The 14,903-nt window shown below is 45.4% G+C and overlaps 1 protein-coding gene across 1 annotated transcript in view; it reads right to left on the bottom strand.

The window, feature by feature from the left end:
• LOC132954474 (E3 ubiquitin-protein ligase SMURF2-like) overlaps nucleotides 1-14,903 on the bottom strand; it is a 47,552-nt gene continuing 32,649 nt past the window's right edge. The window contains exons 9-19 of the mRNA XM_061027028.1: nucleotides 13,441-13,518; nucleotides 12,628-12,786; nucleotides 12,473-12,520; nucleotides 9,697-9,898; nucleotides 8,192-8,295; nucleotides 7,447-7,561; nucleotides 6,006-6,184; nucleotides 4,723-4,981; nucleotides 4,348-4,549; nucleotides 3,010-3,085; nucleotides 1-2,839 (exon numbers count right to left, since the gene is read on the bottom strand). Of these exons, the coding sequence (XP_060883011.1) occupies nucleotides 2,740-2,839; nucleotides 3,010-3,085; nucleotides 4,348-4,549; nucleotides 4,723-4,981; nucleotides 6,006-6,184; nucleotides 7,447-7,561; nucleotides 8,192-8,295; nucleotides 9,697-9,898; nucleotides 12,473-12,520; nucleotides 12,628-12,786; nucleotides 13,441-13,518 (1,522 nt within the window). The 3' untranslated portion in view covers nucleotides 1-2,739. The remainder of the gene's footprint in view (nucleotides 2,840-3,009; nucleotides 3,086-4,347; nucleotides 4,550-4,722; nucleotides 4,982-6,005; nucleotides 6,185-7,446; nucleotides 7,562-8,191; nucleotides 8,296-9,696; nucleotides 9,899-12,472; nucleotides 12,521-12,627; nucleotides 12,787-13,440; nucleotides 13,519-14,903) is intronic.

The following is a 14,903-nucleotide window of genomic DNA, read 5'->3' as shown; positions in this document are numbered from 1 at the left end:
TGGATCGAAGGTAGCAGGTGTTTCTCACACTTTAATACTTTGACATCACGTGTTTTTAAAACGACACAATCTCGGATATTTTAATGATCGATGGTACGGAAAGTAACAACATTTTAAAGGTCACATATTCTCCTCCTCTTTAAAGAGTTTAAATAAGTGTCAGAGCTCCTCAAAACATGTGTGTGAAGTTTCTTGTTCTAAATCCACTCTGATCCTGTATTTGATCATGTCTATAAACCCCTCTATTTCAGCCCTGCTCAGAACAGACTGTTTCTGTGTCTGTACCTTTAAATATGTAAATGAGCTGTGTCTGACCACGCCCCCTCTCTGGAAGGACTCAGGTGTCTCTGTCTTTCTCGCTCCATGTCCTATTGTTTACGGTGAGAAGGCAGACTCAGGGCAGAACAAACACCTAGCTGTGGGAGTGTCACCCATCTGGGGGAGGGGCTACTGCCCTTTGTGATGTCATGAAGGGAAAATCTCCAAACGGCTTGTTTGAGTACACATTTTCTGAAAAGTGGAGCAGGCAGAAGACGGAGAGGATGGACATTTCTCATGATTGGGGGGGTTTGTAGACGGACTAGAGACACGTTAGAGGAACATGGTGAAGAGGATTTTAAATTATATGTGACCTTTAGCTGCTGCAGAGATTAACTCAGCAGGTATCAGTTGGTTTTAAGGTTATCAAAATGTACCAAACTTTGATTCTTTTTGATACCACTTGTTTCAATCCGTTTTATTTTTCATGATCTTTAGTATCAAAAACTACCAAAGCTTTCAAAAAACCGACAGACCATCAGTCGTAAAGCTGTCCAAGAAGAGAGAGAGAGAGAGAGAGAGAGAGAGCAGCGCTTCTCCACTCAAATCCTCAGGTCGGTAAATACTGGCGTTCCTTGAGTCTTTTTGGCGTCTGAAAAAGATGCTTAGGTTGCATTTACGTCAGACAGAGAGCAGAGGAGACACTGCACACATGTCGGCTACATTTCAGCGTGTACGAGTTAGTTTGAAAGTTTTGGTGATTTAAAAACAGGAAGTTATCAAACATCTGGAGCGTAGGACTCGATGAGGTTTGATTTGAACTAAAATTATATCCTAAATTAAACCTCAGGTGTCGTTATGACCTCACCAGGGAGAAGAGATTCTTCCTGTCTTTAAATGATGACATTGAAAAGAAAAGATCCCGCACGCACTCGTCTTGCTCGGCAGTGTGAGAACTCAAAGATCCAGAGGGCTTTGACTCACATTATAATAAGTTTAACAAGCTATTTTCACACGTCTTCCAAGTCGCCTCAAAATCGTCATTTACCCCGTCAACCATTTCAAATCTGTCATCTTAAAGCTAAATTTCCTCAAACTTGCATTACCCCATCTTCTTCTTCTTCTCTCGTTTGACTGAAAGGCTCTTAAGGTTCTTCTCCTCCATACTCGGAGCGATAGGAGCACGAGAGATCACACTTAGAGGTTCAGAGGGACGGAGACGTTGTCAGTTCTAATGAATTATTGATGCCGAGCAGGAGGAGTGTGCAGGATTTGTTTCTTTTCAACGTTATGGTTCGATGTCCTACACACCGACTGCACGAGACAGCTGGACGTGCGAGTAAACGCCTCCTCTAAAAAAAGTGAAGGCAGGAAATAAATTCTCCTCTGAAACGGAGAAATGAAAGGTGGTGACATCGAAACAGCCCCGCTACAAATGACGGCCTGTCAGGAAAACATCAGGACACTTTGTGTAGCTCCAGGATGAAATCAGTCGGATTTAAAGGGTCCGCTTAGTCCTGCAAAGACTCGCTCGCTGGAACGTGTCGACGGCACTCAGAGAGGAAGTCGTGTTTCAGACGCTCCGCCCCCTCCTGGTGCAGCACGAGAGCAGACAGCTTACATCACAGGTTTTATAATTTAAACTTTATAAAAAGGTGTGTCGTGTGTTCTGGGGTTTCTGGAATATAACGGCAATAAATTATATATATTATATAGAATTGTATTGTTTTCTTTTCCCCCCTTGTTATATAAAAATAACACACTTTAAGCTATGCATTCATTTATTCATCTTCAAACCAAACCAGCTGTCGGATGTGTGGCGGGGTTTGTGGGAATGCAGCGTTGGTTGTCGGGCGGCGGCGGTGGCGGATCAGCGGGCAGACGATCCTGCTGCTGTCTTTGGAGAGGGTTGTAAACATTCGGGTTTTAATCAGCGTCTCTTTGTTTTTTCTTTTTCTTTCAGACTTTTCAGCACCCGAAGCACCAATCAGCCGGAGTCCTGCACGCTCTGCTTCCAAAACGCCGTGCTGGTAACCGAGCGAGCGTCTCGTCCGTGTTGCTTCAGAGCGGGCCGACCTTGTGTTCCGTTTGGGAAGATGGAGCGTTGCTACATGGAGTACACTCTGTGTGTGTTTAAATGCTAAAATGAACTTGTAAAAAAAAAGAAAAGGGAAGAGCTGGCAACGTTTTGCAGATTTCCTCGAGTTAGTAAGAGAGTCTGAGTTATTAGCAGCTGAAGAGAGAGAGAGACGTAAAGGAGGGCGAGAAAATAAAAATAAAAGTCTGGTGATGTTTTCTCCCTCCCTCTCTCTGCTCGGCCACATGTCCCCAGGAAGTGTGTGCGTCCCCCTGGGAGAGAAGCAACCGTGCGTGACCCTCCTCCCGTCTTGAGTGGCAGGTTTTGTCAGGAGGAGGCTCATCGGGACCAAACCGCGTCGCTTCTGGATGTTTCTGAGCGCTGCTGCTGCCGGCGTCAGCGAGTCACTCCACAGCGAAGCCGCACGTCTCCTCGATGGCAGTGAGCAGCTTGTCGTACAGTTTGTCGTAGTGCTCGTACGGAGGAATGTCGATCCGGTTGAAACTGAGGAAACAGACGAGGAGAATCATTTTAAAACATCTGCAGGATTTCACTGAAGTTGACAAAAAACACCAACACGTCTTATTATTATTTATAAAGCGAGGTACAAAGTGCGACCAGCTAATATTCAAACAAGAGAGAGAGGGGGGTTATGATGCGGACGCTCTCCTCACCAGGTGTGGGCTTTGGGCAGGTTGTTGGTGCTGGCATCAATCTGGTGGATGGTGAAGAGCCGCGGGCCAGCAGCACCTGGAAAACACAACAAACAGCTCGGTCAGAAGTGACCTTCATGCACGCCGCAGAGAACGCTTTTAGACAATCGAGAGGCTCCTCAGACCTGAGGACGAGGGGTTAACGAGGAACAGAAACCGAGCATTTAACAAATCTAGCAGGTGATTTTGTTCTCCATCAAGATGGTAGAAAAATAGTTTAATAGGCTTTCTAAAATTAATCTGGAAATGCAAAAAAATTTGGATTTGGTCTGACTCTTTGCCGGTGCATCATAAATAAAATTACGATCGTCCAAGACAAGGACACTCTGAGTGTGTGTGTGTGTGTGTGTGTGTGTGTGTGTGTGTGTGTGTGTGTGTGTGTGTGTGTAGGCTGATGTTTGACCAAGAAAGGACTTTCTGTCTGTCCGTCTGTCTGTGGATCACGCTGCTCTCCTCATGCCTGGGTGCTCCGTCTCCGGGCAGCACCGTGTGCCAGGACAGACCCACTGAACTGCCTCGCTCTGCACGCACGCACACTGAGGGTTCATCTCAGGCTGGAGAAACCCAGAGACAGAGAGCCAGGAGGAGGAGCCAAGAATCCCAAACACGAACGCACAAACACACACCCTAAACCAGGGATGGGCAACTTTGGTCATCAGCAATGGCCACATTCATTTAATTCTAAATGCCAAATTGTAGGATACAAAAACGATTACAGTCGATTATGTCTTAAATTTAACTCAGCATACACCAGTGATCAAATATTATTATGGACATATTTCTGGTTTTCATGATTTTGTCATATTTTCTTCATGTTTCCAAAAAACATTGACCTGAGGGCCTGATTGAGGGTTGATGGGGCCTCATGTGGCCCCCAGGCCGCCAGTTGCCCACCCCTGCCCTAGACTGAGCTGACAAGAGCCGAGCCCTTTTCACACATGCGCTCCTGAAAATATCTAGCTCATCTCAGGAGGACTGCTCCAGAGATTCTCCTGACCTGGTTGTTCACACATTCACCTCACAGCAGGAGACAATGTGTGTAAACCTGAGAAACAGTGAAGACTCTTCTACCACTCCTCTGTATGGATCAATGAAATCGATTAGCATCCAACATTTTAGTATCCTTTGAAATGCAAAACGCCTCACTCTGTTCTAAAGAAAGAGTTCACACCGAAACACTCCATGAGCTGTTTTACACATAGAGGAGTCGTTTGAAATAACTGCATAACAATTCCAGGGTCAAAGGAGCATTAACATCACAAACACGCCTCCCTCAGACTCTGTGTCCTTGGCCGTTACCTTGGAGCGCCTTGAATCCTTGCAGGGGAACTCTGGAGGAGCCGGTGACAAACTGCAGCAGCCGGGCTCGGCGCTCCTCGTCGAACGACTCCACGGCCTTCCAGAACCACTTCACGCTGTTGCTGTCCGGAGTGCAGTGTTTGAGCCGCGTGTTGGACTTCCAGTCGTTGATGTCGATTTTACCCAGACCGCACACGATCAGCTGCAGGTCGAGCAGAGAAACACGTTTTACTTGTTTGTTACTTTTGATTCACGCTGCACCAACGCTCTTTGAAACGAGGCTTTCCTGTGAGCTGCATCAGCGGGGGTCGAGAGGGTTCATGAAAGTGAAACAACATTCTTTGAAATGACGGTATCTTAGAAACAACAACGCACCTCGAGCTCCTTCTCGTCGAACGCCTTCAGCAGGTGCTGCGGGATGACCTCGTTGAAACCTTTCTGCAGAGCGAGGAACTGAGCCTCGATCCCTCGCAGGAAGCGCCAGTTGACGTAGAGCCGGACGTACTCTTTCTTGGTGTCCTGCGTGACCTGGATGCTCTTCCCGTTGGGCTTCAGCTCGTGCTGGATGATCTCGCCGTACGCGTTGTGTTCGACACAGAAGGTGTGGTCCAGCACACCTGTGATGTCGTTGTCCCTGAGGAGAGAGAAACAACACGAGGCGCTCTGTCAGTCCAGTCTCTCAACAGTTTGCAAACAACAATGAATGGAGGTGAAGTTTTCAGGTGGCGTGCAGTGTGTGGCGGTGGCGGCTGCACTCTCAGTACTGACAGTGCGTGTTGGTTGCGTGGTTTTGTAGGACATAGCCGACATTTTAGATGAAAACACGGGTATCACGGGGCGACCCTGTGCCCTCTAAAGTAAAGTACACACTGACTTTAAAGACTCTTAAAGTCACAACACACCGGCTGAGAGGCCTGTGTTAATGTTAGCTTAGCATGATTAGCAACTAGAACCCAGCTCTTTCATGAATACCTACTAACTTAATGATGATGGTCTCCATATTATTGATGATGATGATGGTAGTGACGATGGTTTTTGTTTGATAACGACGACTTATAAGATGGTTTCTATACTGATTAGAGCTCTCAAGAACTGCCCTCAATGTTGTGCTTTGCCTCTGGTCACTTCCTGTCAGCACCTGTGTGTCCAATCAGACTCAAAGCTGATCGTTTGCTCTTACTCACATTGTTCCCTTTTTTCTAGATCCTTGCTTGTGTTGTTCTTACTCTCTGATGTACGTCGCTTTGGAGAAAAGAGTCTGATAAGTGAATTGTAGAACTTGGTATGAATGACCTCTGGCAATCCTTAAGTATAACTCAGAGGTATTAAACGGGCCTCTAAACCGGATTTTAAACTTTAATATGAAACACTTCCTGTATTCACAAGCTTCATTTTGAGCCCTGTATGATCTCTCTTCTCTAATCTAAACTCGACCTTGAATGAGAGAGGACTCAGTTTTCTGACGTGATAACAAACACACATGTTCTGACAGCACGTGCTGAGGGACCACTGGTGTAATAAATATTCATAAACAACAGGGGGCGCTGTCATCAAAGTGTGGGACAGAAGTTTTCATTTGGGTATCGTGTTTCTATAAGCATATGGAAGAGTGTGATCTGTTTTAAACAGAGAGGGCAACACTGTGGTTTTGTACGTACAGGATCCAGACGAGGCTGTTGTGCAGGTCGGGGTCCACAGACTCCATGTCATCCAGAGTGATGGGTTTACCCAGCAGCTGTTTGTAGAAAGGCAGAGTGAATCCTCCGTCTATGTAGTGTCCGTGAAACACCGCCATCCCCATGATACGACCGACGAAGTGAAAGTACGACAAGTGCTCCTGAGAGAGGAAAAAAAAAAAAACAGAGTCAGGTCCTGAATGAAGAGGCTGGAGGTAAGTTAAGAAACAAATACAGATGGAAAGAGAAAGTCTGCTGAGGTTAAGACTTCACTTTATGTCCAGTGTCTGTTGACTGGAGAGCTGCTCTGAAATGGATTTACTTAAATCTAAACAACATCAAAGGTGTTCAAGTTTAGAGGAGATGCTGAGATCAGTGTCTGAACTGAAGTGTTTTCCTGGTTTGGAGGTTTACTATCTGATCATTAAGGAAACATGTTGAAGTGCTGGCTTCTCTGACAACAATGCAGCAGTCAGTATGTCCTCCTTCTAACTTTAGATTCTGCTCCTGAATGCTCTGGATTTGTTTGGACCAGAGAAGGTAGGCGCTTTTAAGACACGCCCCCACACGGCCGTTTTGGACGCCCCTCTGTTTGCCAGATATGAGAGCAGTTATCAGGTCAACAGGTGTTGCAGCGATGGAAGCGGTCAAGAGAAGTGGTTCAGATAGAAGTGATTGTACCCGACCTAAAAAGCCTCTGCATGTTTCTAATAAGCTCCACGAGCAGAAACGTGCTCAAACTAGGATCAATATTGGAGATGCTTTTGAAAAATGGAGAGAGGTTAGAACACAGAAAGGTTTACAGACCCATGCAGAGCTGGATAAACACTGAAGCTTCAGAGTCCACCACATGGTGACCTGTGTGAGCATGGACTCTAGAGAGGAGGGGGGGGGGGGGGGACAGCTCTCTATGATGTTTAGAATTTAGACTGCAGTACTCATTTTAAACACTAGGGGTCAGAGTTACATACTGCTCCTTTAAAAACAAGAAATAGCAGTAAATTTGTTGCCTAGGACTTCTATTTTTGTTGCCGTGGTTTTGAATATTGTTTGAGTTTTACTGGTATCATATGGAAGTTGATCATTCTGGCATCATGACAAACCGAGCTCACAGAAGAATGATATCCCGGCCTGTACATCCCTCAGCTAAGCTGCTAAAAAAATTGGCCACGTCTTCAAAATGTGATATTGTGAGCCAATGCTTTGTGAGATTAGGACTGAGTAAGCTTCAGGGTCACTGCAGCGAGCCGTTATGAGATTGTTGCTGCAGATATTAAGCTGCTGACTGAAACAGCTCCTTGAAATTAAAAACACAATAACAGCAAACGTGACTGTTATAGAAGTGTAACGCCTCAAACAAACACACTGTAATCTAATAATAGACCAGACTAATAACTCCCCGGTCAGTACGACGGTGACTCACAGGGTTGACAGCAGAGTCGGGGTTTATCTGCAGAGTGTAAATGTCATCACGGGAGTACTGGAACAGGCCATAGTACGGGTTCAGCATCTCGTGCGACAGCAGATAGAGCCACTCCCTACACACACACACACACACACACACACACACAGGAGCAGAGGTGGAGAACACAGAGAGATACATGTTAGATCTGAGTACAGAGAGTGCAAACCTAAACAGATGAAGATGTGATGAAGAAGGTGTCGTTTATTTGGAATGATCTTAAAAAAAAGACCTTAAACCTGAACTTACTGGTCTCGCTGGACGCTTTAAACGTGATTTTAAATGAGTATGAGACAGACAGATCAGGCTGTAAAATATCTGCTGCTGGTTTTTATTTCTATTTCATGTCTGTCGATCGGCCAGCCAATCATATCGGCCGATATGAAATTTTTTTTACTTTCTTCAAACACGTTGATGAAAAATATTTTTGAATGGGTGTGTATGTGACTTCCTGTGCTTCTGCAGCCAGCCTCTAGTGGACACTTGAGGAACTGCATAATTTTACACTTCAGCATCGGCTTCATTTTTCAACACCGCAGGTTGCTGCTCGGTCTTGAGAAATGATCATGTTTTAACTTTGAAATCGAACTCTACCTCCAAAGGGTGGGGAGACCTTAAACTTCTAACTTTGTAACATGATAAAGAGACAAGGGTGGCAGCAGCACACGTCATCCTCCATATTTAATGAACTGCTGTGGATTGTTACCTGGCCACGCCTCCATAATCCAGCCCCTCCTCTCCTCTGAACTTCACCATGAGCCTTTTCCACAAGTCCTTCGGCCTCATCTTCATCACCTGTCGATATGATTCCTGCAACACAGGCACAAAATACAACCGACGGTTACAGCATCAGTTAAAGGTTTTTTTCACACTCCTGAAATGTTCTCAGACTGCAGTACCCATTTTAAACACTAGGTGTCAGAGAAACATAGTGCTCCTTTAAATTTCTTTTTTTCATGGCCGATGTGTTTGATGAACAGATCTTCTCTAATTTCTGTTCTTAAAAAGTTCTCTACAAATAAAGTTATGTTTATTATAATTTCCAATTTCTCTGCACCAATCAGTGATCAGCGAGCGTGCAAATAGCTCAGAGGGAGGGTTCACTTGAAGTGAATTAGGGGCAGTTATAATAAACACAGACATAAGACTCTTTAATAACTTTGCCCTGCAGATACAGCAGACAACAGAGAGGTGCTATGTGAGAAACGGGACCGTCTTATCTACGCTGAAAAGTACACGAGGACAGATCTGATAGTCAACCAGCTCGCACTTTGCATGTTCTGCGTGTAACGTAACACCTCAGCTGGTCTGGAGACGCTTTGCAGTTTTGTATCTCAGCCTTAAGACGTCGTCTTTCTCCCCCTCCTCCTTCTCTCTCTCACGCTGAGATCAGCCAACAAAAATGTCTTCGTTCAGATTAACAGACGCGGCCGATCCAGCACATTCCAGTGCATATTTTACGAGGGTCACGCAGTCTGCTGCAGGTGTTGTTGCTCCGATGAAGGCCCCGCACCTCCTCACAGCAGAAGAAGAAGAAAAACCTCCCCGGCTGGGAAAAAATGTTCTGCAGAATGTCTTCATCTCAAACGAGAGGTCTGCTTCAGATTTTTTAACGGGTGGGATTCACACATCGTAGATAAACGCGAGTGTGAGAGAAGTCATTCTCACAGCCAAACACGTCTCCAGGCAGTGACCTTTAGAAAAGTGAGGGGAGGCTTCAGAGGATATTAAACACAACTCTGGTGTTTCTATAAATAACTTTTAATCATCAGCCGGTTGAAAAGAACAAGAACGTGTGCTGATGGAATGACTACAAGGGCATCGAGTTTCTGAGTATTGTTTGTAAATTTGGGGAAGATAGTTCGTTTTTTATGATCTAAAGAAATGATTCCCCGCAATTCCCCCTGGTGGACTTTTAAGGAACTGCAGATTGACCAGGAGAGATTATTACCAACTTCACTAATTTTGTTGCTTTACACAAAAAGACATAAAAAGGGGGCGCCGATAGCCTAGCGGTTATGTCCCCGCCACATGTACAAAATACCGTGGGTTTGAATCCGACCTTGTATCTTGTTGATCTTGATGTCTTTCCCTGCTCTCTCTCCTTGCCACACTTAACTCCAATAAAGGCAGTAAGTATTTTGAAAACAGAGTATTTTTAATGAGTGAGCTTCAGATGATTCGATGGCACGACAGAGCCAGTTTCCTCACCTCAAAGATCTCCTCTCGGGACACCTCGATGCGGCAGTGACCGGCCTGAGGCTGCTGCTGGGACAGTTCCTGACGCAGGATCTTGAGCTTCTGAACGAGGTCCCGCTTGTACTTGGGCACCGTGAGGCACTCGGCCTCCTCGGGGAGCTGAGCGGGGGACACCAGAGCCTGCTGGACCTGATCCTTCAACTGGTTCTGACGACTGAAAGAGAGAGAGAGAGAAACAGTAAGACCCAGAGCAACAGAAACTTAATCTCCAAGATGTTCCAATAGCAAACACAAACAAGCTTACGAGTAAGGGGGAAAGAAAAGCAAGAGCTTAGACAAAAACAACAAGAGAAGGGCCAAGAAACTGAAAACATCTTTCAGAGAAGTGGAGTTCTTTCTGCTGACTGCAGGGTGCGAGGAGTAAACACACTGAGCTCATCTGGACAGCACATCAAGTCAAACAGCTGCTCAGCCCCATCACTGACACACACACATGGAGGTGGAGGAGGAATAAGAGGAGGTAACACACCTTCCTTTCACCTCCTCTCCACCTGGCAGAGGTCTGATGATGTCGCACAAAGAGGTGGCAGAACTTTACTTTGTACAGGGCAGCAGCTAAACCCGACCGAGGGGAAACAAAGTTCTGAAAATAGATCAGACTCATCACTCACCACACTACGCCCGAGCACATTTGTGTGGAAGTGAACGTCATCTGTGGTCGATGATGAAAGTAGAATTAGATAACAACTTTTAAATGTATTTGGAAGACAGCCTCAGAGACACACACACACACACACACACACACACACACACACACACACACACACACACACACACACAAGAATCAAAGAGTCTTTATGGAGCCGGCCCTGAAGGATCATTTGCACAATGGCCTTTTGCACTCCAGCTGGGGGGGGGGCGGCAGCAGGCGGGCACGGCCCAGAGCAGGCTCATAAACACCAGACTCACACATACACACACGTCAGTCAGTGTGTGTGTGTGTATGTGATGCAGTACGGACATGCAGGCTTTAGATGTTGCCGGGGTTAAAATAAGCATTTCCACACTGCACAGTTTATGAGTTCATGAGGTAATGTGATCAAAGGTGATAATTACTGAACAAAGGGGGACGCACCAGATTTCAACCCCACAAGGCTGAAGCCGCTAAGATGGCAGCTGTGGTCTAAAAGGTGAAACACATCAACAACGATCATCCTTCAAATACGACAGTCAACCTAACGACAGGCTGAGAGCTGGAGCTGAGGCGGGTTTTAAACCTCCTGACAAACCGTTACACCGCGCCCACCTGTCAATCAGGTCAGCTACACGCCTTATTGTGAATAACTCTTATCCTTCATCAAATCAAAACTGATGAGTCATCAAAACATTCACCCCTGTACAGTGTGTGTCCATCGAGACATGAGCTAATCACACCTATTTGGTTTTTTGAACCAGGCTGTAAACATGTTAATCTCTGCTGTAAAAACAGGCTTTTTAGAATGGGTGTGTATGTGACTTCCTGTGCTTCTGCAGCCAGCCTCTAGTGGACACTCCAGGAACTGCAGGATTTTACACTTCAGCATCAGCATAAGATACTGTATGTAAATGTTTCTAAATGTTTTACGTAATGCATTTTCTCTTTCTGTTCTATATATGTATATATAAATATATATATATATATATACAGAGTAAGTATTTTTCTACATGTTCAAACTTTTAAAAAGCTAAATAAAAATGTGTATTTCAGTGTCCGCCCTGGTTTACATTCTCCTCCACCACAATGACAACTTCTCCAAGTTTGTTTTCTGCTGTCTGCCCAGCTGAATCCTGTTTGGCTTTTCAATCACTTCCTGCTATCCCAGAAAGCCACAGGGCCCCAAAGGACGCTGCAGACCTCCTCCTGAATCCTTTTATTTCCTGCAGACTAGACTCACAGGGAGGGGGGAGGGGACAGGAAGGGCACTCTCCCAACAGCACCCAAACAGTGCAGACAGCTCAGAGGGTGGGAGAGATGTCAGGAGAGAGGAGGCATGCAGCATCTTTTCCTGCTCTTTGACCCATAAATCAAAACATTCCTGCCCTCTGTCTCTGTTGTTCTCGTGGTTGCAGACAAACATGACCCATATTTTCTCCTCTCTTTCCAGCTCTGCACTAATGAGCACAACTCAGGTGTAGGTTACCTGACAATGCTCAGGTGTTGTAAGTTGTGCTGTTTGGACGACTTTGACTTCAGAATGCAGGAAAATACATGTTTTCTGCTTCTTTCAAGATCTTGTGTAAAGGGGGGAATCAAGTTTGCTTGTGCTGGTCATTAACTTACAAAATGTCTAAAAAATTAAAACAGAATATATTGATATAATTGCCTTATTGGCCACCTCTTCACGCACGGTTAACTCATGTGCTCGGATGTCAAATTTACACTCCTCAGTCGCAGACACTTCAGCCTCGGTTCAGCTGTGTGATGTCAGGCCAGCGCCAACTTTGTGATGGATTGTGTGTTAAAACGCCTTTATGATCAAAACCTCTAGAGGCAGGAGGAATTCAAATGTTTGTGCAGAAAAAAAGGCTGGTGGGAGTTCAACGTGTGTGTGTGTGTGTGTGTGTGTGTGTGTGTGTGTGTGTGTGTGTGTCTGTGTGTGTGTGTGTAAGCGTCTGCTCAGCATACCGGCTGCTGAACCTCTACAGGTGTTGAACACACCTTGGCACGGGATCCCATATTAAAACATCGACTGAGGGGGAGTGAGCAAATCTGTGCATGTCTGGAGGAGTGTGTGCGTCAAAACCTCACCTGACATTCTGCGCTTCGATGCCTCCTCTGGAACCGTTGGGACTTGGACTGCAGACGAAAACAAAGACAAGAGAGGAAATAAATCTCACTGCTCTTACGTCATGTTTTAATGTTCTGTCTCTCTTTATTCTACGGCTCGGGGGATAACTACTTACTTTAGGACTCGATGCAGGTTGGCGGAGAGGCGCGGGTCTGTGAACTGCGTGGTTCGGTTGTTGTGGTCGACAAAGTAGACCCTCCCGGTGGCCGTGTTTCGTATCTCCCATCCAGGAGGTAGAGGACCCAGCTCCTCACAGTTCACATTACTCAGATCCCTGAAAAAATCCCACAAAATCAAGTATTAGATTTAAAAAATTGATGATCTCTAGATAGATCTCCCCCCCCCCCTCCTCTCTAGAGTCCATGCTCACACAGGTCACCATGTGGTGGACTCTGAAGCTTCAGTGTTTATCCAGCTCTGCATGGGTCTGTAAACCTTTCTGTGTTCTAACCTCTCTCCATTTTTCAAAAGCATCTCCAATATTGATCCTAGTTTGAGCACGTTTCTGCTCGTGGAGCTTATTAGAAACATGCAGAGGCTTTTTAGGTCGGGTACAATCACTTCTATCTGAACCACTTCTCTTGCTGCTTCCATCGCTGCAACACCTGTTGACCTGATAACTGCTCTCATCTCACTGATCAGACCTTTAACATTGCCAACATATTTGTGCAATTTTTGGAAAGTAAAAACAAGAAACAATCCAATAATAGGTGCCTAGGACTTCTGTTTTTGTTGCTTTGGTGTAGAATCAGAATCAGTGTTGATCCATTTTTACTTGCACCACATCAAAGTTTATCATTCTGGTATTAATACATCTCTTCTCCCGTCCTTCATAATTATTATCTTCTGCCTTGCAAACCCTTCAGTAAGACTCCATGTATATTAGATACTTCAGAAAATATTGAATTCTTGCAATTCTTCCGCTCACTTCTCTGTTTTGCACGATTGAAACCAAAAGAGAACCAGAGCCTCGCGAGCTGTGAGCGCTTGGCAGCTGAGCGATCTGCTGACGTTGGAGCACACGGTGAGGTGTGGCGTGACCAGAAAGCCTCGCATCACGAGTAATAAAAACATCATCTATCACTTATGTACTGATAGAACGCAGGCAGCAGGAGACAGATATTATAGTATCGGTCAGGTTTTATTGATATCGTCTGGAGTGCACTGCAGTCCGTCTTCACTTGTGCAGATGTGTGTGTGTGTTTCTTCTGGAGTATGATAATCAATAGGACACACGTGCCTGACTGAGACTTTCTGTTATGGTTGATTAAGACGTGTGTGCTGCCAGCCATGTGTCCCAGAGCGAGAGCCTTTCAGCGCTCCATCCCAAGGAGCAAATCGCCGTGTGAGCCCCGTAACAATGGACTTCTCACAGCATGACGGGCTCATAATCACCTGCAGGTTTCAGCAAAATACACGAGGACCAAGACTGAGAGATGCCATGACACCAGCTATATGTTATGTTGGTTATGTTAGCCAATGTAAAGCAGCTGTAGACAGATGTTTTGAGTGTGGAAGGTGGTAAAAGCAGACAAAAGGAGAACTATGTGAGGGCATGAGTACTTGATCTGTGTGTTAATGTTGGGTCAATTTTAAGAGTAATCCCGTTTTATATTAAGTGTTAAAGGTCCAATCAGTGAGATGTGTAGAGAGTGAGATGATAAAGGTATCTTACTATCTGATCATTAAGGAAACATGTTGAAGTGCTGGCTTCTCTGACAACAATGCAGCAGCCAGTATGTCCTCCTTCTAACTTTAGATTCTGCTCCTGAATGCTCTGGATTTGTTTGGACCAGAGAAGGTAGGCGGTTTTAAGGCGACCCCCCACACGGCCGTTTTGGACGCCCCTCAGTTTGCCAGATATGAGAGCAGTTATCAGGTCAAACCAACAGGTGTTGCAGCGATGGAAGCGGTCAAGAGAAGTGGTTCAGATAGAAGTGATTGTACCCGACCTAAAATAAACGCAAAAGGAGGATTCATTGCACTCAGCTGGGGTTACAAGTGGAGAGAGATGTTGGGTAATCTATCAAGTGATCAGGAAAACAATTCCGCCTCTGTTTGACTTTTAAATGTATGATCTGTTGAAGTCTGTAAATATGACTTTGACATTTCTATCATTAATATAATCAGGGCTTAATTCCTTCCAGGGCTGTCAGCAGCTCCAAACTTCATCCACATCTGTGGAAACGGTTTGGAGCCGAGTCCCCCCCACCGAGCTTCCCCTGCTTGCTCCATTCAGAGAGGAAGCTTTGTTCTAAACAGTGAAAGTAATTTCTCTTTTTCAAGTCTGGCATCTAAACAAACCCTGAAAAAGTTTCCCCTCCCCTCCTAGCTCATCATCTTTATGTGGACAGCTTCGTCAGCTTTGCCAACCTTTTGTCATTCCTAAAG

The sequence above is a fragment of the Labrus mixtus genome, chromosome 20 (genome assembly GCF_963584025.1).
Source record: "Labrus mixtus chromosome 20, fLabMix1.1, whole genome shotgun sequence".
NCBI classification, from domain to species: domain Eukaryota; kingdom Metazoa; phylum Chordata; class Actinopteri; order Labriformes; family Labridae; genus Labrus; species Labrus mixtus.
This window is presented reverse-complemented; position numbering and strand designations above follow the sequence as displayed.